Source organism: Chaetura pelagica, unplaced genomic scaffold (assembly GCF_000747805.2).
Source record: "Chaetura pelagica isolate M959 unplaced genomic scaffold, ChaPel_1.0 scaffold248, whole genome shotgun sequence".
Lineage (NCBI taxonomy): Eukaryota > Metazoa > Chordata > Aves > Apodiformes > Apodidae > Chaetura > Chaetura pelagica.
Genome location: NW_009954309.1, coordinates 1,005,459 through 1,028,216, shown reverse-complemented (window position 1 = coordinate 1,028,216; position 22,758 = coordinate 1,005,459). Strand labels below are relative to the sequence as shown.

Here is a 22,758-nt window from a genome sequence, read left to right as displayed (position 1 = left end):
CCTGCTGAGCACCAGTTCTCCTCTGTCACTTGAAGTTTGTCACTTAGAAGATGACTTTTAACACTAGTGAACTACCAAAGCCAAAATGCATCTTTGCATGTCCTCTGGCTCACATTGTTATCTGATGTTACAAAATAACACTACACTACTGCCCTAGTAGGGCATTTCCTAGCAAACCTGCCCTACACCTGTACTGTATGTCCATCCTGCAGCTCTGATTGTACAGTGTGTTTAGCAAATGTAATTGTTCTTAAAATACCACACAAACCTTGGTACTGGAAGGTGAAAATAATCTTTATAGGACATCTCAGTCTTACTGTTTAAAAATATTGAGGTTCCAGTCTTCTAAAAGAGGCATCCATACCAAATTTCAAGAGGATTATGATGGCAATCTGAAGAGATAATCCTAGTGGTTTGAGGCTGATTCCTCAAGTATAACTGAAGAAAAGATAGTGAAGGAGGCTCCTGCTGGCCTTCCACTTCCCCAAGTTTATGCTCAATTCTCCAGTTACCTCTCCAGTGCTTCAGACATGGCTTGAAAGGGTTGCTTAAAGCAATGAACCAGATATTCAATGTTGAAAACAGTTCCTATCCGTGGAGATTATCTATGCATGTACTTCCCTGTATTTGAAATGCTTACATGGAAAGTTAACAAGGTGTAGTGTTTCTCATCATGGGATGCATGTGTCAAATACTGACTAATTTTTAAACTTTTCCCCTAGTTTCTCACATGGTTATTGAGGAAGTAAACTGTATTCAGAACCATCTTGAGATTGAGAAGACGTGCCGTGAAAGTGCTGAGGCTTTGGCTTCTAAGGTGAGAAAAATTACAGTGGTTCTGTTTCAACCGATATCTTGTTTATTTTTATTTTTTTAACTTGAGGTGGTATACATGTCCCATTTCTGTTTTTGTATAACTTCGTTGGTCAATGAAATTATTTTGAAGTGGCAAAACTGTAAGCCATGTGCAAGATGCACAATACCATTTCTTCCTTTTAAGATAAAAGAACCACCTTGTTTTAATTTAGTTTCTATTTTGGAACGAACATCTTGATATCTGGTTTTCATATGGATTTAGGTTAAATGGAAAGCAAGTTTTAGAACTGTCTTGTGTGAGATACAAAATAATAATGAGCATTTCAGTGTCTAAATCAAATGGAAGAAGTCAACCACTGCATTACATTTCAGGTGATTGTTTATGGAAGCAAAGCGAGGGCAGGGGAAAGGTGACCTCCTCTGCTCTGTTGATTGCATCTAGTCTGATGAATTTAGCAAGTGTGTAATTTTCTATATTCCATCTCATCAGAAGTGCATTATTATTAAAGAATGTTTTTATCTCTCTGTTATATATTTTTGGTTGTGTAAAATGCATCTGAGCCACTTCATCAGAAAATGGATTACAGCAATTTTGGACCAAATTTCATTAGCAATGCTGACTGCCTTTTTCTTCTTTTTTTTTTTTTTGTATATATATTTTTTTTCTTTCCCCTCCCATCCCTTGCCCAAAGTACATCGTTAGATATGGTAAAAATCACACCAGCAAGAAATCACTCTAATTTAGATGCATTAGCAGTGTACTTTCTGGAGGTGTTTACTTAATTGTTTGCATAATGACACTATATTATAATTCATAAGTTAGACAATCAGCATATAAGTAAGAAAATTAATGTATTTATGCAACTTTTCTTCTTCTCTGCACATTTCCTGTAATGCACATACAGGGGCAGCTCAAAGACTGGTTTTACCCAATGGAGCTGATTTGCCAAAGCTGCTTTGTTTGTTGCTGTGAGCCAACTAAATAAGGTTCCTTACACCATTCTTCCTACTTACTCAGTGTCATTCTTTGGGAATGAGATTATGAAGTTCTTAAGTAAATCTCCCGTAGGTGGGGAGCTGAGGAAAGGGGAGATCAAAATTGATTGCTTAGGTATATGTTTTCTTTCAAGGTAAACACTGGACTTGTGAAGTGCATGTTCATTCAGCATGTTGTACACCATTAGTAGAAAATGGAGCCTAATTCTTAGACCTGAATGCAGGGAATGCTTGTCTGATGGGTAGACAGTCACCCCAACATATGCCTGCATGGCCCTGAGACTGTGCTGAGCTTGCTGAATGCTGCTGGTGTGGGGTGTCTAGGTGCAGAAAGAATTGGTGAGAATGAAACATTTGCAGAAATTCCTGTTGTTCATTTTTTCCTGGTGCTTTGGTCAAGATGGAGATGCCTTACAGATGCCCTTCTGTTTAAGCATCCAGCCCAGAGTTATTTCTGATCTGTGGCTTGACACATAAGGAGTTGTTTTTTTATACAGATTTCATCTTATGTATATTCACTCTACAATAATAATTGCTGAGAATTGGAAATTAAAAGAATTTTGAAGTATTTCTTTAATGACTGGCAGTATACTAGTTGTGATGTTTGTAGTTTAGAAGTAAAATAAAGGCACAGAAGGAGTTAAGAGTTTGTATTTGGCCAATACATACAGCTGGCAAAACCAGATGAGCTTTCAGGAGCACAAGCCCTTAGTCAGATCTTTCAGTTAGGGCTCCTGTTGGTGCTGGTACATGCTTCAGGGTAAGGAGCTGAAGCAGCTATCACAAAGAACACGTAGCATTAAATAATGTTGGTAGCTGATTTTGTTTGAACCTACACAGGGTATTTATTAATCAGAAGTACCACAGAGGAAAGAAGGGCATGAATGAAACATCATGTCGAATTCAAGCCTCCTCAGAGCAGAAGGGCAAACTTCCTGTCTTTAGACCATTTTGATGTTAAATGGAGCATTTACTCCTATGTTAATCTTCTTTGTTTGATAGACCTTTTAGTTATAAAGGAGAAAAAAAAAATCTGTTTACTTTTTTTTTTTAGTTTTGCACAGCAGCTTAGAGGCAAACTAACTATCATCTTACTGTTTGTTTTTCTCAACTTTCAGCTGAACAAAGAAAACAAGACTTTGAAGAGAATTAGTATGCTCTATATGGCAAAACTGGGTCCAGAAATTATCACTGAAGAGATTAACATTGATGAGGATGATTCATCCACAGATACAGAAGCTAACTCTGGATCATGCAGTTCTGTGCATTGTCAGCAGCAAATAAAAGGTGAGTGTTGTTGCTGAGCCTCCAGCACCATCCAAGGCAAAAATTGTCTATAAAGAATGGCAGTATTGGTTTGGACCAGAGATCATGACTCTGAGATTGGCCATCAAAGGATTTCCAGGAAGACTAAGAACATGGTAGGCTTGTAGTGATGCTGCGTAATGTGTATGGTGGATATACAGCCTGCAGAGTAAGTTACAATGCAATTAGAAAATGTGATCTGCACAGCTAACAGCGTTCAATGTTACTGAATTGGGAAAAGAAATGTTTCCTCAGATCCTTAACAAGGTAAGACTTAAGCAGAAGGACAGTGTCATCTTGGTATTGCTTCAACTGCAGCGTCCCTATTCCAAAGTTTGTAAGACAGGACTCTCCAGCTCTGCTTCCATTATGTAGCTTTGCATGCAGAAACTTTGTTCATATTCCAGAGCTATTGCCAAACAAGCAACTTAAAAAAGGACTCTTGGACTGGGTAAAACAGCAAAGCTTGGGAACATGGAAATACGTTGATAAGAGGAATCTGTGCTTTTTGAAGACATTTCTGTTTTTTTCTGAAAGGCAGTTAATAACTCTGTAATCCAAAATCTGCCTTCCTTTCTCTTCTAACTCTGTGATGAAGTCAGTATGATTCTGTATGCTGGTATATCATAGTATCCAAAAAAGGGCAATGCCCACATTCTGCATTCAGTGACAGAGAGAAATATTAAATGTTTCCTTTTTTTTTTTTTTTTTTTAAAAGCTTTCACTTTTTTCTCCTGGTTAGTTAAAACAGCAAGTGATGCCTAAGTGCAACTTTCCTGAGCTATCAACCTTGTTAATTGTTTTCTGTTTGAAAGCAGCAGCCTCAATGAGGTGGTACAAAGGATCACTGAGAAAAAAGAGCAAGTGTTGTAAAAATGCTTGAAAAAAATTCTAACCAAGAAATCAGATGTCATAGCACCCTTCTATAATAAACAGTTTTCTATCCTGTAGATGTAGGAAAAGAGGCAGAGAACCAATCTGCATCAAAAATACGTCTCTAAGAGTTTCTCCTGTCTTTTAGTGGATAAAGGCATCAATGATAAGTTTAGAGAGAGCGAAGACTCTGGCTGCAGATCAGAGAATGTGATTAGGAGGGTAGCAGAGTCAGCTGAGATAAATATTTCAAAAAGACCTCTGATGTATATGTTTTTTGTCTTGATGGACAATTCATTAAAGAATATTGTAAAGGATTTGGAACTCCTGGCTTCTGCTCCCCTCTCTGGCCTTATAATTAAATTTGATGACCTTACTTTTACAAGTGTTGAGTATTTTAGAAAGCGTTGGCATCTCATTTGCTGTAGGAGAAGATATTCCATCCCTGTGCCAGGAGAGAAGCACAGATGTGTGTGTGGCAGCAGAGTGAACTGAGAACATGCACCAAAAGGCAGTGTTAGGGCTGTGTCCCTAGCCTGAGCAGAGTTGCATGGCACTTGTCTTCAGGGAAAAATCTGAAGTTACATCTTCGATTACCTGCTATGTGAAAAGACCATATGCAATGAAAGATGTGTTTTCAAAACTCACCTTAATGCTTTGGGTTGTTGCCCAAATGTGCTCATCTGTGCATGGTTATGAGTCCAGGCAGTTGCACTTTGTGTTGGAAATCTTGGAAGTCCTTTAGCCTTCTCACCATTAAACAAAATATTGGATGTTTCTTGGAATTATTCCTTCATTTTCACCAGTTTTTTGTAAGGATGTACAAATAAGGTAGTACAGTCATTTATTAAAGGGATAAAATCCTGTCCATCAGATGCTTTTCTCTATTTTTGCTATCTCATACATTGGGAAAGGTCATTGTAAAGCTGTAGTTCCTAAGGTAAGTGTGGAGTGGTCTCAGAGCTGTACCTGGAATTCACTGATAGGATTTGGGTTTTTCTTTTTCTTTTTAGCTTACCTTTCAGATATAATAAGAACTGAAAACTCAGCTGTGGTGGTCAAGCAGTTTTGTGCATACCCTCTATCTGAGAAGAAACATTTCTTTTACACAGTTATGCTTTCTTTATATGAGATTGATATATGTATTGTAAGACTTGACTTACTTCAGTTACCATAACTTTTCAGTGAGACCTTTTTTGCCATTAATTTCACTGGAAAGCACAAATCCATAAAGCAGGCAATCTGCTTAAGAATCTTCTGGGAAAACAAATATTTTTATTTACCTCGGAATATGTGTGCCTTTAATTTGGGGGCAAATAAATCTGAAGTTCCTGACCAGGGAGGTGTGGGCTGGGGTAGAATCAACGTTTTCAAGATGTGAGACCAAACAGAATTATATCCAGCATGGCATCATCATCTGCAATTGATTAGCAGCAATTTTCTCAACTCATGGCTGGGATTCAATGAACAGCCGTGCTATGAAATACTGGAAGCAGGTGGGGAATGAGAACACTTCCTGAAAACTAATTTATATCAATAAATTTATATTTTGGTGGTGTTTTTATGTTAACCTAAACCTTGATATATTATGTATGCAAAATGATCTCCTGTTAAGAAGTTATTATAATAAAATGTTTTATTCCATTGCAGATTTAATTTATTTCATATTTTGGTAATTAAGGAACAAAAATTCTAAGGGGAAAATTACAAGCATTAGCTCTTCCATCAGTAAAGGTTATATTCTGACTCTGTTCACAGAATGTTACAAAGACTGTAAATTGGCAGCTGTTCAGGACAATTTCTTCAGTGAAAGCCTCCCAAGTATTAACTGCCTGTTGTTTTGTTTATTTCCTTTGTGACAAGAACTCATGATCCAAAAAGAATTTAAGTGCATTAATTTGTTTTAAAGGGTGTCTATTAAAAACTGGTTTCTGCTGCCTTTGTACCAGAGTCTCTGGGATGTGGCAGTCTCCTGAGTAGGACTGAGGATACTTTGTGGTGCAGGATCAGCCCTATTATAGGAGGAAATGAATGATTCAGCATGCAAATAAAGACAGCAGTGCTGAACAAGGCACCTTACCTCCACAGGGTAAATTTGAAACTGTGGCCCAGTTATAGATCTGTTACTTGACACTTATGTGAAGTTCCTAAATTATTGAGGATGCACCTTGAATACAGCTGATGCCTTGTATGGCACTTAAGGTCTTCTGTACCCAATTGTACCTGCATTGCTATGACATTTCCTTTGGTTTGTTTTCTTCCAAGAATCAAATATATTTATAATTTCTTTCCTCAAACTGCAGAGCTGCGAGATCAAATCATATCTGTTCATGAGGAAAAGAAGACCTTAGCCATTGAACTGGAAAACCTGAGGTGCAAACTTGTAGAAGTAATTGAAGAAGTATGTATTGTACCTTAGAAGGCGAGACCATGTTAGCGTGTAGTCAGTACTTTCTGTATCTAATTTTGCTAAAAACACTCAGTTGTGAAGTTAATTGAATACTATCTAATCGCAAGTCCTGCCAGCTTGCCCGTATGATGGAGCACTTAGGGCCTATGCCTAGAAAGGGCCTCCTATGTCAGAGTCCACTCTGCTGCTGTTGCTGGCACATGACTTTTGATGATCTGTTCTACTGCCCATATTACTACTCTCATCTCCCCTTCCTGACAGCCTCTCACTCATCAAAGCCTGTGGGCTATTTTGGATTTCCTTAAACCTGTGGGTGTGCAAGAAATACTTTTGGAGGATGTCCAGTTTAATCACTGGTGCTACTTCATTGAGCATATCCTTGAGTTTAGCCATTGGCAGTGCCCTGTCATGGTAATTAGACCAGCAAATTGGCTTTTTGAGCCAGCAGAGTTTCATTCCTTCTTGAAAACTGGATAAGCCATGTACTGATGCAAATCAGGACTTAGTGGCTCTTCCTGTCTATGCAACACTTGCATTCAGAAAGACACAGCTGACAGCTCTTGGACAATAAACAGAGCCCAGGAAAAAAAGCAAAACAGCAGCCTGACTATATTAAAACACAAACAGTCAAGGATGAGCTAGTATCTTTTCAACCAGGTGCTATGGTGCCTCATCCTGAAAGGTTCCAAAGATGTCACATTTGCAGCTGTGATGGGTACGTGCCATGAGAATGGGCCATGGGAGCCCCATGTGAAGGATTAGTTCATAACCCCTTAATGCCATCTATTATGGGGTTTGTAATTTGGGCTAAAAATGCTTTCCATCCCACTGGAAACCCTAAGATAAAGCCAAACGTGAAACCAGAATTACTGGAAGCAAAACATTGCATTATGTTTTGTTATATGCCTTATGCCACTAACTAACACTATTTTTTTTGTCTTTACACCCTTCTAGGTGAATAAAGTGAAAGAGGAAAAAGCTCTTTTGACAACAGAAGTTAATAAGCAGCAAAAACTGTTGGAGAAGTGTAACAGAGGTGTGTGGTGTCAGTTCTCTAACAGTTGGCTACATCCTTCACAGAGGTTTTGTTGTAGTACACAGAGTAGGTTACAGAACAGTGACTCTGGTCCAGATCTGACACTTTGCCTCATTGCTGAAGGCAATGGACTATTCTAGACTGTCTCTACTCCAGGAAAATGTGACAGTGTAAATAGCAGGTTGAATGTGAGAATAGGAAAAATTTTTGCTCTGTGGCAGAGGTGGCAAGCTAGGAGAGGAAGAAAGTGCTTCACAGAGATGGAATTTGATCCTTAATCTCCTGTTTTTCTAAATAATTACATTGTCTTCCTTTTAGTTGAGATACAGTTAATAATTTTAAATATCTAACGACTTGGGAGCTACTTGTATGTTCAGAGGATGATGAGAAAAAGGCAAGAATGCTGGGAATTAGATAAATATTTTCAAATTATGGAAGGAAAGCAGAGACCTTCCTTTCCTAGAAAGAGATAAAACTAAGGCAGGGCAAGTCTAAAAAGAGAGAGGACTCACAAGAGGAAAGCTTCCATGTCAGAAATAGCTGACCTAAAAGTAGTTCAGAGGGGAGGTTAAAGATTTCAGTGCCTTGGATTACCTTGCTCTTTTCTCTTGTTACTGATTTAGCCTTGTAAAAATAAAATGGTTTAGTTAAAAGTCTCTTTGGCTGTTTAACATTTTCCTGAAGTGGCAAACAATGGATCTGGCCTCTAATACCTGGTGGTCTTGATGCATTTCTTGTTCTACCTTCCAGAGTCACTCAATTATTCGTTTAACAGCACCTTAACAATACATCCTGGAGGTCTTAAGCTGCATTTCCAGTTATCCTGATATTCAGGTTTTTCCTCTGCAGTTGTGTTTTACTTGCTTGCTTGGGGAGGAAAAATAAAAAGCTGTTAAAGACATCTCCCAGGAATCTGAAGTGTTTCTCAAGCAGTGGAGGGAACAGCCAGGCCTGGCGCTTTCACACGGAAGGATCTGTGGAATAGCCACAGCTACAAAGAGAAAATACAGCAGAAAAGTGCAGTCTTTGGAGTAGTGAAGAGCAGCTTATCACAGCTTATCAAGCAAGTGGTCGCTGAGGCACGTTAAGCGTAAATGGTACTTGAGTAGTTACAAATTATGCTTGCTGCCCCACACTGAGGCTGTTGAGAATGTTTTGGGGAAGCATGCCCTGTGGTGAGCTTCAGCCACCTGTATGAGTCTTGCTTTTGGGAGAACACTTTAAATACAAGCAATACGAATTTGCCCTGCTTTCTTCCTGAGGCTGCTTTAAATCTCTGTTGTAAAGGGACTGGTCAAACCTCCCTCAAATATGGTAGGCAAAGACAGGCACCTCCAAAATAACAGTAATCTTTGGTAGGTTCAGCAAGGCTCTCTTGAAGCTTTGATTGTCCACATCCAAAGAGGCAAAATATGGTCTGTGCCATATGTGCTACTGGAGTTTTGAGCCTGGGTGGAGGAGTATTCCTCTATTCAGAAGATCAGAAATTATGCATCTATATGTAGTGAGGTCTAGAGCACACAGGACAAGTATTGCAAAGGGAACTGTATATGGAAATGTAAAGCCAAATTATACTTTAATTCCAGGATTTGTGCTGCTGGGGAAGAATTGCTTATCTGGGTAAATGAAGCGATGCTTTCATCTCATTTTGATCCATTCCACTTTTCCTTATGATCTTGTTTTATTCTTATGAACAGTGTCTGTGCTGGCAGTAGAGGAATATGAAGAGCTTCATGTAAACTTTGAACTGGAAAAGAACCTGCGGAAGAAAGCAGAGTCATTTGCACAAGAGGTGAGTAGACAAGAAAAAGGGATCTTGTAAAATGAAGACATTGCAACTGGGCAGAAACCTACTAGCTTAGACGACTTGATTTCAGTTCCTAGCTCTCCTACAAAAGATGTATTTGAATGTCCCCATGCTACTTAGCTGACATCTGTACTTCATCCGTAAAATGGGCTTACTGTTTCAACAGCATCCATAAAGCACTTCACAATTATCCATGCAGTCTTACCTCTTTCCCCTTTTAAAGCGTGGCTTTAAATTTGTAATGGCCTTAGTCAGCCACAAGATTTCAGTGTGGTGTATGTAGTGGTTTGGTCTGGGAAGGATTAGCTGCCTGTTTAGTGATATAATTTGAAGCATTGTGTTTTTCCTGAAAAATACGTGAACTTACAAAGAAGTATTGCAAAACACAGTTGAGGTTTATGCAAGTTTGACTGCTATTTAACATCTGCCTTTCAAATAACTTAGTGCAGGAAGCATTCAAGCTGAAAAAAATGTTTCAATGTTCCAGAAAAGATATGAACACATATTCTAGAAAAGGTATAAACTCCCAGAGAGGAAGATGAGTGATGAGCATTATGCAACAGCTGGTGGTTGCTCCAATGGCTTGTGACTGGCAATGTTTGCCTTAGAAGGTGCTGACAAAGTCTTTCATTCTGTTGATTGACTGAAGTCCTATAAAATCATGAGTTTGTTCTGGGTTTGTTTTTTTTTGCTCATGTGCTTTTTCTGTTTGCACTCTGGATTTCTAGAGCTCTGCAGCTGGGTTATATTTTCAAGCTTTCTGTCCCAAGCTATGTGTCAATATTTTCTTTAATAAAAGTTGGGCTTCCTGAGTAATCATTTGTCAGGGAGCTCAGATTTAAAGAAAGCCATTACATATCAAATTACATGAGTCATCAGTACTGAAATACTGTAAATAAGGGAAACATCTGATACGAAGTGGATTTTAGATTTTGAAACCAGGGCTACTGACAGGCAGGTATTTAGCCTTCAGGAAGTTATCTGTGAGTAATATTTGTACTATCTGCAGAACTGTTATTTTCAAACAATTGATTTTTAAGAATGTTAAGCATGTTCATTTAGTATGCATTATTTCTGTATCTACCTTGTGTCTCCTGCTGTCGCATTGCTAAAGTTCTTCTGAAATACAAAATAATTACATGCTTCTGTTCATTAACTGACATCAGAAGATTGTATGTAAATGTTTTGCATCTCTCAGAAATGAGTAGTTTATAAATGTGTTGTTAAGCTGCTCTTCAGATCATAAAAGAATATAATTTGATACTCTGGGCCCAGAATGTTGCTTCTGCTTAGCTTGATATCTGCAATATTCAGACATCTATACATTTTGAAAGATGATATTTAAAGTTCTTTCTGTGTTTGAATAACAAACTGACAGGCAAGCCATTAAGTACAATGCCAAAAAAATGCTGATTATTTGCAAACTAGTACTTTGTGGGTTTCATCATCGTTTAGTTGTCTCTTCAGAAAATATGGGCCCCTGTTGTTGCAGATTGACAGTGTAGTGTTTCAGTTCAGGCTTTAAATTCCATGAAGTTCTCCAGTCCGAAATGGAGCCATTGCAACTGAGAGTTTCAGGTCTTCCCTTTGTATTCACTTCTCTTCCTTTTGTATCATGCTATTCAGAAGGATTTTTGAAAAGTTTTTTTTAAAATACAGTAGCATGTGACAACAAAAGCATCATTCAGTTGCATTTGGGGAACTAGTGGCATTTCAGATTACTTTAAAATTCTGTTCTCTTTGGCCTGGTTTCACACTAGTGTGACCCTTTAGTGACCTGAGACATTAGAGAGATGGGCTCTGGCACACAACTGCATCCACACAGCAAAGCTTTATGCTCGGATGAGGCTGTACGAGCATCCTCTCACATGGATCGTGCTGCAAGGTCACAGCTGTGTTTTGAGAGCTGAGGTTTCTAGGATGTGCTTACAGGGGCTGTTCGGATTGCAGCAAGGATGTGCAGGGATTTTCTGCTTTCTTTCATCAGCCTCATATTTTCCCTGTCCCTCTCTAATGTTAGAATCAGAAAATCTTGCTGAATGTTTGCTTGAGTTCTACAGAGTTGGTGTGCAATGTTGAGAAAAGGAATAGCTTTCAGTAAAGGCAACACTGCATGTTCAGTGCTTTGTGCTTGACTTGTCTGCAGCACTTTGAGGATGAAAACAGGCTCTGTGTAACTCGGTGTCACCACAGCATAGACTTCAGAACAGCATGTTTTTGTGTTTTGTATTGCTCTTTGTGACATTTCAAACAGCCTAGATGTGTCTCTTAGGTCACTAAAATATGGATCTACTGCCTGTGGAGAGGCTTGTTTGGTGGTGGACTTGTCTTTTGAAGGAGCTGAGGTATCTGAAGCTTGTCGTGGTGGGGGAGTTGTCCTATGTATTCAGATGAACCCCTTTGTCCATAGCATGGTTTCATCTTTTAGCTTTGCCCTCCTGGGGTTGCAAGGTGGCAGCAATGGGAGTAGAGCAGATAAGCGTCTGGCACGGGCTGCTTTTCCAAGTGCTGCCGTTTATATCCTGCTCTTCTGACAAGTGAGGAGGATTTGCTACAGAACGTGAGCAATTGGGAGTGCAGGTGTGAGAGATAATGGGTGGGTGAGCGTGTGTGCACAGAAGCAAACACAGATGGGGGGACAGGAAAGACAAGGAGAGAGGGAGGAGAAAACACATATAGGAGTGAGAGAACACTTGAAAATCAGAGCTTTTGATTAAAAAAAAAAATCCAGTACAGCTTTAATTATAGTCGTGCTGCTGCACCACCATAGAAAACACATATAGGAGTGAGAGAACACTTGAAAATCAGAGCTTTTGATTAAAAAAAAAAATCCAGTACAGCTTTAATTATAGTCGTGCTGCTGGCACCACCATAATATATATTTAATTAATCAAAAATGATCCAACTTCAAACATTAGAATTCATGCTCTTTAGAGATTCTAAAGAAACTGAGTAAATATTGTCAGCCGTGGTATGGAGAGGGGGAAGGAAAAAGAAAGAGGGTTTGAAGTGAGTCACAATCCATTGTGAAAGGTACAGGAATCTGCATAAAAGCACTAAATAAATAGAGTGTGCAAGGGGTGGGGGCATAGAAAAGTCTGTACCTACCTGAATAAAACAGGGTTGTTAACACAGGAATCTTGGCAAGCTTAACCAGAATTCTAGTGTCATGTTATAAGAGACACTTTAGAATCGCTCAGCTCTTTGTGGAGCAGTTTATAAGAAAACGAAGGCAGAGAGTATCTTGAAGGCCATCACAATAATATAAAGGCTAGCCCTGAAAATTGCTCTTCCACAGAGATGAGCAAACTACAATACATACAGCCAAAACAAGCCAAAAAGGGAGGAACACAGTAAGAGAAGTAAATTGAAAGTCTTAGCAATGTAAGAATCCCAGGAGTTTAACCAAATAATCCAGCATAAATGGTTTATTAAGCATACATCCTGCCTTGCAACAATATTTTGTAAAGTGAACAGTTTATTACTGTCATGTTGTGCTGGCATGGAGACAACCCCTGCACCTAAAGTTCCTCTGAAAACCTCCTGGAGAAGAGGAAGTGTGCTCTCAAAGTTACCATTGAGATCTTGTTTTCAGGCTTCTGTATCCTGGATAAATAGAAATGAAGTGTCAAACTGCTGAGCAGGTTCATTGGGGTTGCTCTTACTTTTGAGGCTAGTGTAGGCTGTTTCTAAAAACACACAACTGGAATAAAAATTGAAGGGTTTCCCAAGTGTTTATGGTTATCTGTAAAACAGTTTGGGGTTTGAGAGGTTGAAAGGCTGCTTTCAAAGGGACTGTGATCCAGGTGGATTAAACAAATAAAGTGAGGCTGTAGTGGGCATCATTCATTTTTCCCTTGACTCTCCCTCTAGTTCTCAATACTTATGGCTGCATTAAATCAGCCTGCTATACCAGTGTGTTTCTGAGTGTTACCCAACAACATGCTTGAATTTAACTTGTTTACCTCAAAATTACTCCATCTGCCACCTGGGCTGGTGCACAGCTGACATTACTTAGCCTGGGACTAAACCTTCCCTTATTGAAAGATAAAAGGTAGTTATCATTTTATAAGACATAAGAAAAAAATATTGTCATTCTTAACAGATGTCTGCACTACTCATGAGGCTGTGTGCAATGTATTTGGTTATCTCAGTGACGTGAGCTCCCAAATAACTCTTCCTCAGATGCATTTGTGACCTTTTTGGGTTTGTTTGTGAGGACTGGCATTAACATGCTACATTTGTGAGTGGATACTGCAAAACCAGCACTCATGGAGCAGCTCTGTGCTTACAAGTACCACACCCTGTGCATTACCAAGGGTAGTTCAACAGTAACTGGTATCTGAAGATAATTAATTTTCAGTCCACCTGACTGAACTGGAAATAATTAAGGAGACATGATAGGTGGTTAGTACTTGAATTCTCCTGAGCTTGGATGTTACCACTTTTGAAGTGCGGTGTAACACTACTTCATCAAGCTTTTTCCCAAGAACAAGCTTGTGAAATAGTAAGATGTATGCTCTAGGAAACTATCTCTTTGGTTTCTCTGTGTTTTCTGTTCCCCTTTTCCCTCATCTCTTTTTCGTTCAGGCAATTAATCTATTGGGGGGGTGGAATGCTTCTTTCATGTGCTATGTGACCTATTTCTGAATATATTACATAGTGTCTAAGCACCCTAAGACTGTGAGTGTCATAGAATGTATTACTGGGCTTCTACCATAACAAAAAGAGAACAGTTACCTGGAGGAAATGAAGAAAGAATTAACAGTAGAGATTACTTTTTTCCCCTTTATTTTGGGCCTTGGGCAGTTATGCCTCATAAGTGAAGGATGAGTGCTGAAGTTTGACAAACCCTTTTGTACAGAACAGGCTGGTAAAATATACTGTGTTTTTAAGGAAGTCACAATGCTGATGGGGATTCACTTTTCTCACACTGTGATGAGGAGCAAAGGGTGGACAAGAAGTAGGATTTAACTCATCCTAACTAGTTCCCCTATTCTGACTAAATTGGACCTCTTCTTTTGAGCCAAAAAACTTACTAAACATCTTTAGAAATAGTCCCTTCAGAAGTTATCTGGCAATATACCAAATAACTAAAGCAGCTGTATTGTATCTTTATTAGTCTAAAGTTCATGCAGGTCTTAAACTGTTAAGCATTAAATATTATGAATCATCTAGAGAGATGTGACCGATGGCTGCCCATTGCTATGCATCCTATGTCATTTTTCATTACCATGTTGCTCAGTTTTCTGTGGCAGTTTGAAAATCCAGCTAGGGTTGGTCTTTGTAGCTGCTTAACTGTACTGTATATACATTTTTTTCCTGATTAGCCATTAAACCAAAATCTACACCTGGATTTTAAACTGAGTACCTCCTGAATTTAGAGCCACTTAGTGCCCTGTCAAGCCACAATCAGACGAGATCACTCTGTACCCCCGTTCACAAAATTCAGGGATTCAAATTAGGGCCAACTGCTCAGTTGACTGATCATCTTTTGTTTTCTGACTGAGACTTACAAAGTTTGACTCTGCCTTGCTATGTACCTTTGTTATTCTATTTATTGTGGGTAGCATTTTCCATTGATTTTTATTTTACTTTGATAAGTAAAATAAATAATTGATAATAATAATAATAATAATAAATGATTTCCTTATAACAGTGCTGATGTATTGAGACATTCTTCTCCTTTCAAACTGTTAGCTAAGATTAAAAAGTTATTCCACAGACCAGTCAGTATCCAAACGATGTTGAGATGAAAACATAGCAATATCTGGATATTAAAGCATTTCTGTTAGCCTTATTTTGCTCCTAGGAAAGCAGTTAGCTGGAAAGCATCCTGTTATGCCCTGAACACTACTGGAAGGAGGATCAAAGTTCCCAGGGACTTGACACTAACAGAGTTGCTTTCTAACTCATTTAATGAGGAAGAATTCCTTTTTCAGCTCTGGAGTAAAGAAAAAACAGCTGCCGTGAACGCTCTGTAGGGTAATGGTTAGAGCAGGGGTCTGAGAATGAGGTGTGGCCCCATTAAGGTCAAGGGGGAAAAATAGGGATTCTTTGGAGGATTTCACTCCCTGCTCTTTTCCCTTCCCCAATTCTTGTTCAAACTCTGCTGGAAAGTGGCCAAGCCCCTGATTTTCTGCACTTTGGAGCTTCTGTTTGTAAACGCACATGGGAAATATAGATATATGGTTTGCAGAACATGTGGAGGTTTTGTAAATGGAAATGATAGATGTAAGCAAACTGCTGTCCTGTGTGATCTGCCTTTAGTTGCAGTCATGGTTTCAGTAGATTCCTCCAGCATTGACTTAGGTTTCTGGCATTGATTGGGATACTCTGCAGATAATTGTCTAGCAGGTGGCAAAGTCGGAATTAATCCATCAATTGGTTAAATTCCACCTAGTACAAATAATCCTGTTAGTAGCCACTTTGCCCTTTCAGCAGTCACTTTAATTAATATTCAGGGTTGTGCAAGCACTCAGGTTTCTGTCCTGCTAACGCAGTGAGTGATTGTTTTAATTTTAAATAGTAATTATTTTCCAAGGACCTTTTTTGCCCCATGTCAAACACCTGGAGCAACCTCTTAGAAACTTACAATTACTTAATCACAATCTCTCTTTCTGCTTAATCTGCCATGAACATCCTGTCTAATTTTGTCTCTTCCATTTGGAATATGCTGGTACTTCAAGGACATACATGTAACTAACTTCTGAAATGGATGGGGCTCCCCATGAGAAATTGATTCCCATGTATCTGATTGCAGCATTATAAGTAACTTAATTTTTGTGGTGAAGACAACTTCCACCCATGCTCTAAGCATGACAGTAATTTATAAGGCTAATTGAAAATGCAGGACTTCATTTGAAGTGACTTCTGAATGAAAATATTTATACCCATTTCTTCAAGATTTTTTTCATTCTGTTGCAGAGGAGCATGAAACAAAGTGAATATGAATTTTCTCCATTTGGTCAAGTATCTGCTCAAGTTGAAGAAATCAAGTTGCTCTACTTGATTTCTTCTTGTTTTGGTAGCTTTTCACTCCCTCGCTCCCTCGGGCTGGAACAACTCTCTTCTGTTGGTCTTAGTGGCAGGAACTTGGGGAACAAAAATCTGGAATTATCACCTCACACTATTTTTCAGAGTCCTCAAAAAAAAAAAAAAAAGAAACCCAAGTTTTCACTATGCTTTGAATGCTTTGAAATTTCATAGTAAGTAAACTGTGATGTTTACTGAAAGTGACTTCTAGATAGATGTTGCTTCTCTCAGTTAAATAACTTTTGACTGACTTTACAGGAAAGCAGGAGGCTTTGAGACAGCATTGAGTTCTTTAGCAGTGATTTAGAGGCCCTTCTAAAGCACAATGTATCAAAGATGCACTTTCTTTTTAGAAGATAAAATGTTAATCAAATAGATACAGTACAAAGGCAAGCCTTTACAGGTTGGGGTGAATAGTTTTAATACTGAACTTCACTTGCCTTTGAATTGTTTTTGCCACAGCCCTAATAGTGTAAGGTAACACAAGCATAATTAGTTTGACTGGCATAATTTCGGGACATGGTGCACCTCGCCTATGAGGACAGGCTGAGAGAGTTGAGCTATTCAGCCTGGAAGAGGCTCCAGGAAGACCTCATAGTGGCCTTCCAGTACCTGAAGGGGCTGCAGGAAAGCTGAGGAGGGGCTTTTTACAAGGGCTTGTAGTGAGAGGACAAGAGAAAATGTATCAGAACTGGAAGGGGAGAGATTTAGGTTAGACATCAGGAGGAAATTCTGCAGTGTGAGGGCGGTGAGACACTGGAACAGGTTGCCTAAGGAGGTTGTGGATCTCCCCTCCCTGGAAGTGTTCAAGACCAGGTTGGCTGGGGCCCTGAGCAACCTGATCTAATGGGAGACTTCTTGTTTTGGTAGCTTTTCACTCCCTCGCTCCCTCGGGCTGGAACAACTCTCTTCTGTTGGTCTTAGTGGCAGGGACTTGGGGGACAAAAATCTGGAATTATCACCTCACACTATTTTTCAGAGTCCCCAAAAAAAAAAAAAAAAGAAACCCAAGTTTTCACTATGCTTTGAATGCTTTGAAATTTCATAGTAAGTAAACTGTGATGTTTACTGAAAGTGACTTCTAGATAGATGTTGCTTCTCTCAGTTAAATAACTTTTGACTGACTTTACAGGAAAGCAGGAGGCTTTGAGACAGCATTGAGTTCTTTAGCAGTGATTTAGAGGCCCTTCTAAAGCACAATGTATCAAAGATGCACTTTCTTTTTAGAAGATAAAATGTTAATCAAATAGATACAGTACAAAGGCAAGCCTTTACAGGTTGGGGTGAATAGTTTTAATACTGAACTTCACTTGCCTTTGAATTGTTTTTGCCACAGCCCTAATAGTGTAAGGTAACACAAGCATAATTAGTTTGACTGGCATAATTTCGGGACATGGTGCACCTCGCCTATGAGGACAGGCTGAGAGAGTTGAGCTATTCAGCCTGGAAGAGGCTCCAGGAAGACCTCATAGTGGCCTTCCAGTACCTGAAGGGGCTGCAGGAAAGCTGAGGAGGGGCTTTTTACAAGGGCTTGTAGTGAGAGGACAAGAGAAAATGTATCAGAACTGGAAGGGGAGAGATTTAGGTTAGACATCAGGAGGAAATTCTGCAGTGTGAGGGCGGTGAGACACTGGAACAGGTTGCCTAAGGAGGTTGTGGATCTCCCCTCCCTGGAAGTGTTCAAGACCAGGTTGGCTGGGGCCCTGAGCAACCTGATCTAATGGGAGGCATCCCTGCCCATGCAGAGTGGGAGGCTTGCCACAAATCTACATTAACTGCTGTTTCTTTAAAATTCCATTGTATTTAAATAATAAATCACGTAGCATTGCAGTAACACCAGATGGGAAGAATCCATAGCTTGTATCTGTAATTTTGGTTTGTGAATAAGGAGTATGGGGACCTGAAAAGACCTTATGGAACTTTGTATTTCTCCTACTTTGTTCTTAAAATATCACTTGTTATGCAACAGGGTTTTTACAGGCTGAGGGAGTGTCTGTGTTCTCTGGCAGTTCCCTGTTCTCCTGCCATAAGTGGCATTCTTTGCTGACCTGTGCACACTCGTCTCAAACCTCAGCATGACCTAGTCCTCGTTTCTTCTGGAAGAATAGGGATAGCTGAATTTGTCAGCTGGGAGAGTGAAAATCCTTGTTGTCTGGGGGGGAACTCTATCTGAAAGAGATGGCAAGATGCAGAATAAATTCACTAGGAATTTATTAACTTTTTTTGGCAGAAAGCAATCCTTTTTCTTGAGTTCCTAAAGAGTGTGGAAGGGACAGATCTCTCTCATGTGCTGACAGCCTCTGCATCTCTTAGATGAAGAAATGTGGGATGACATTTTTATCCACGTCACGTCTCTAGACCTTTTGATTATTCCTAACTCCCTCCCAATATATCCATTCCCTACATCAAAAATATTACTGGGGAAGAGGAAAAAACACAAATACCAGAAATAGAAGGCTGAAATTACCCTGAAATGCCTTTTCCTGGGGCAAGTGCCTACACTGGTTACACAAACATAGACTGAAATTAATTTCCTAAAGATACTCCATAGTTCACATATCCAGGTAACCCTCAAATAAGTGGGCTTTATTCCAAGGCTTGCAGGTGTGTTTGAGGAGATAGCCTGTGAATTCATAGATGTTTTTTCCTCCACACAGAGTTCTTTTAATCTCTCCAGAGCTCCAAGAATAGGGATCAGATTGTTCCTCTTTCCAGGAAACAGAATTCTGTGACCCATTTAGATTCTAAATACTGCCAACCTGTGGGTAATTGAAGTGTAGCAGTGGGTGGTTCTCGGCAAACACCTGGTTTCTGTCAGTCTGAGCTTAGTTCTTGCCAATTTTGCTCTCCACCTTCCTATTCCTTTCCTTCTCAGCTTCTTCCCCGCTACCATATTAGGATAATGTTTTTTTTCTTTTACTTTCCAATTGTCATATTTCCCAAGATAGCATTAGACTGTGCTTAACTTTTGTTTTTGTTGGGGGTGGGTTTTGTTTTGGCAGATGTTTATTGAGCAAAACAAGATGAAAAGGCAAAGTCAGTTGCTTCTGCAGAATTCTGCTCCTGATCAACAACTTTTGAAAGCTTTGGATGACAATGCTAAGCTAACCCATGCATTAGAAGAAGAGAGGCTTCAACACCAACAAAAGGTAAAACAGGATTCCATTCCTTCTCATGCAGAAGTCTCTGAAAGCCTCCTGAATTTAAGGAGTGTCACATATTTGATACATTCAGGATTATTTGAGAGCTTGTCCCCTAGAAGAGTTTACAATCTGAAAACTAAATTTCAGAGAATACTGTGAATCACTTCTTCTGGTTCCTTGGTAAGACAAAAGTACAAAACTTGAAGGTTTTTCAGCCTGAAAGCTCTGATTGAGTTAAGCATTTTATTATGGATGCCAGTAAAGCACAGGCTTTATTACAAGCATTATGTTAAGTACCATTAAGCAAAGAAGAGCAGACAGGAAAATATTTTAGATGTTGAGTAATATAAAGGGTATTTAGGGGAGATAGCCAAGACCAGGAGGTGAGAGCTGGGCAGTTCACATTAGTATGTCTGGTCACTTGCTAAAGAAATACATGGGGAAGAGCCAGACGTATTGGAGCAGGGAAATGTTAGGTGAATGCTGCAAAGTGTTGTGATGGGCTCTAAAGTGCTAGGATCTAAACAGATGTGTTCTTTGAAACTGGACTAGGTCAGTCTTTAAGTGGGAGAAACCACCATTGCTTCACTTGAAAGCCTGAAAATGAGTTTTCACTTAGTTGTGAGGCGAGTTCTTAAAACTCTGCTAATAAAGTAGCACTAGGAAGAGGTGCACAGTCCCTGGGCTTGTATCAGTGCTAAGACTGTATGTAATCTCTTATACCTCTGAAGGAGTAAGTATTTTGGAAGAGTAATTGCCAGGTTATAGAAAACCTCTGCATCTTTGGCTTACTAAAGTCTAGAGCAATATGTTCATATTCAGGGAGCTGGGAAGTGATTAACCCTCTGCACCTTGATGCTGCCTCTACACCTGATGTGCCATAATTCACTCCCTGGCATCTGCATCTGCATGAGTTGAGAAAGGGAGTTTAAATAACCGGCCTCTCAGTGGAAGCAGTCAGTAAGAGAACAGAAATGTCAGTGTTCTCATGCTTCAACTGAAGAAGCGTTTGAAATTAAATTCTAATTGTATGATAAAAACTATAAAAAGAAAAAGAGAACATCTTGTAGCTTAAGTACTTTGGAGCTAAAAACATTATTAAAAAAAAGAGATAAAACAAGTGAGAATCACAATAGAAAATTCTGACATCTTTCAAGAAAAATCTGTACAATTCATTAAAAAATTGTCTTCTTTGTGGGAATTTTAGTTCACTTCCAAAGTATAACATCTTTTTTTTTCAAAAATAAGATAGTATCTCTGCAAAGGAAGGACAGAAAATGCCATTTATTGTAATTAATACTATTGTTTGCCAACTGCAGATCAAAGAATTGGAAGAGCAGCTAGAGAATCAAGCACTGCATAAGGAGATTAGTCGTCTTAAACAGCAACTAGAACTTTTGGAAGAAGATAAAAAGGAACTAGAGCTTAAGTGTCAGAACTCGGAAGAAAAAGCTAGAGACCTAAAGCATTCAGGTAAAACAATAACTTTTATTTTAAAGATTCATGTATATAGATGTATTATGTCTGATAGAATTATACATGTTACATTTGAGAAGCAACAGCTTGGGTGGAGCTGAGTTCCTTCTTCACAAGACAAAATATAGCAGCTGCCTTCAACCATAGAACAGTCATGACCAGAATGTGTCTAAAATGATTACCATGTAAAACTTCTGTTAAGATAGAAAAGTACTGTCCTTAGATTGCCCTCAGTTTTAGAACAGAATAGATACATCTGAATGGGTTTCTACTATGAAAGACATAATCCCTTACATTCAGATGAAACGTGTTCTCTTAGCTAGTTTAAAAAATAAATAAAATATGTTAACTGCTCTTTTTTCTCTTTGGTGAAGATGCACAGTGATTTAGCAGACTGTGGAGTCTGCATTGTATCAATTGTACAAAAACATTCTGTAGTTATCAAGCTACCCAACCATTTAATAGTCTTGCAATAGAAGATAACAGTGAAAGTAAAGACATGATTTAGCCCTTCATATTGACATGTGAGAAAACAGTTTCTGCTGATGGGAGAGGGCCTAAGGTTTTGTTTTGGTTTTTCCCTTCTTTCTTTTTAATTTATTTTTTTAACCATGTATTAAAAGGTAATAATACTTTGAGCCCTACAAAAGGAGTTAGCCAAACAAATTCCGTGGGCTTTTAAGACTCACGTCCATAAGAACTGTGCATCTAAATGTCTGTACTGGTAGTCTAGTATTTTGTTTCATGTCAAGTGACTGAAAGGAAGGAAACAGTCTTACTAGCTACTGTGTGTCTTTCTCTTAAGATGTAAACTAATGCCTGCAAAATATAGACAGGAAAGATTCACAAAGCAACTGTTGCAACACAGATGTTCATATGATGATTGCTGCCAGGATGGTCCCTGTCTTGTCTGCAGCATCTGATCTATTAACTGAGGAAATTTTTGACCTAATGCTCTTTATTTAAACTTGCTTTTAAAAATAGCCCCTGGTGTGTGTGGCCTTGCTGTAGGAAATATGGGGCTATGGCTGGTTAAGTATTTGCATGAGCCTTTGATTTTGGTCCTGGATCAGCTCAAGGCCTGAACAGGTGCTAGTTTTAAGTATGATACCTGGTCAGGAAAGCACTTGAGCCCATGTCAGAGGAGGACAAGTTGCTATCCTTAGTTAATTTCCCATGTATAGCCATGCTTTTCTGAAAGAGCTCCTTAAGAACAATGTTATCTTTAGTAGTCTTAGTAGTCTTGCTTAGAAAAATGGCTTTTCATCATCACCCAGCCTTAAAAATATGCCTAGGCCAGCATACGAGTTCTTCTCAACTACCTTGGAAAAGATCTAACCTTCACAGGATGTTCTTTCTTTCTAGGCTTATTTGTCCTTCAGAAGGAATTTATCAGCATAAAGATTGTACCTGGAATTTCCCTTTTTAAATTTAAAAGTAAATGTTAAAGATTGTAATTTTAATTAAAACCCATCATTAGGATGGAACCATATCCACTTTGGAAACCATATTCTGTACTGCTGCCATAATTCCTCCTGTATTCAGAAGCAATTGCAAATAATTTTTTGAAACTAAGAAAATGAAATTTAAAACTTTTCTCTGATTTTGCCCTTTCCCAGTGAATTCCATTTGGCAACATTTCAAGTGCAGAAAAGTAATTTCTGCATGTTTAGATCTGATACAAGAACAGGACAGAAAAAACCCTCTGCCCACTGCCAGTTTTTGGTGATATTTGGGGGGCAAAACCTCACCAAAGTCCATCAGCAAGAGACAGAGATGAGACTGGCAGCAGCAGCTGTTAAAGTCTCTCATCTCCTGTTAGTTCATTCTCAGAAAAAACCCTTAAATAGACCATAGCAGG

At 39.0% G+C, this 22,758-nt stretch overlaps 1 protein-coding gene across 1 annotated transcript in view; it reads left to right on the top strand.

Moving 5' to 3' along the window:
- The window catches only part of KIAA1598 (KIAA1598 ortholog), a 53,252-nt gene that overhangs the window by 11,700 nt on the left and 18,794 nt on the right, over positions 1-22,758 (top strand). Inside the window, exons 4-10 of the mRNA XM_010003960.1 lie at positions 723-817; positions 2,931-3,099; positions 6,294-6,391; positions 7,355-7,436; positions 9,134-9,228; positions 19,281-19,427; positions 20,741-20,894. Of these exons, the coding sequence (XP_010002262.1) occupies positions 723-817; positions 2,931-3,099; positions 6,294-6,391; positions 7,355-7,436; positions 9,134-9,228; positions 19,281-19,427; positions 20,741-20,894 (840 nt within the window). The remainder of the gene's footprint in view (positions 1-722; positions 818-2,930; positions 3,100-6,293; positions 6,392-7,354; positions 7,437-9,133; positions 9,229-19,280; positions 19,428-20,740; positions 20,895-22,758) is intronic.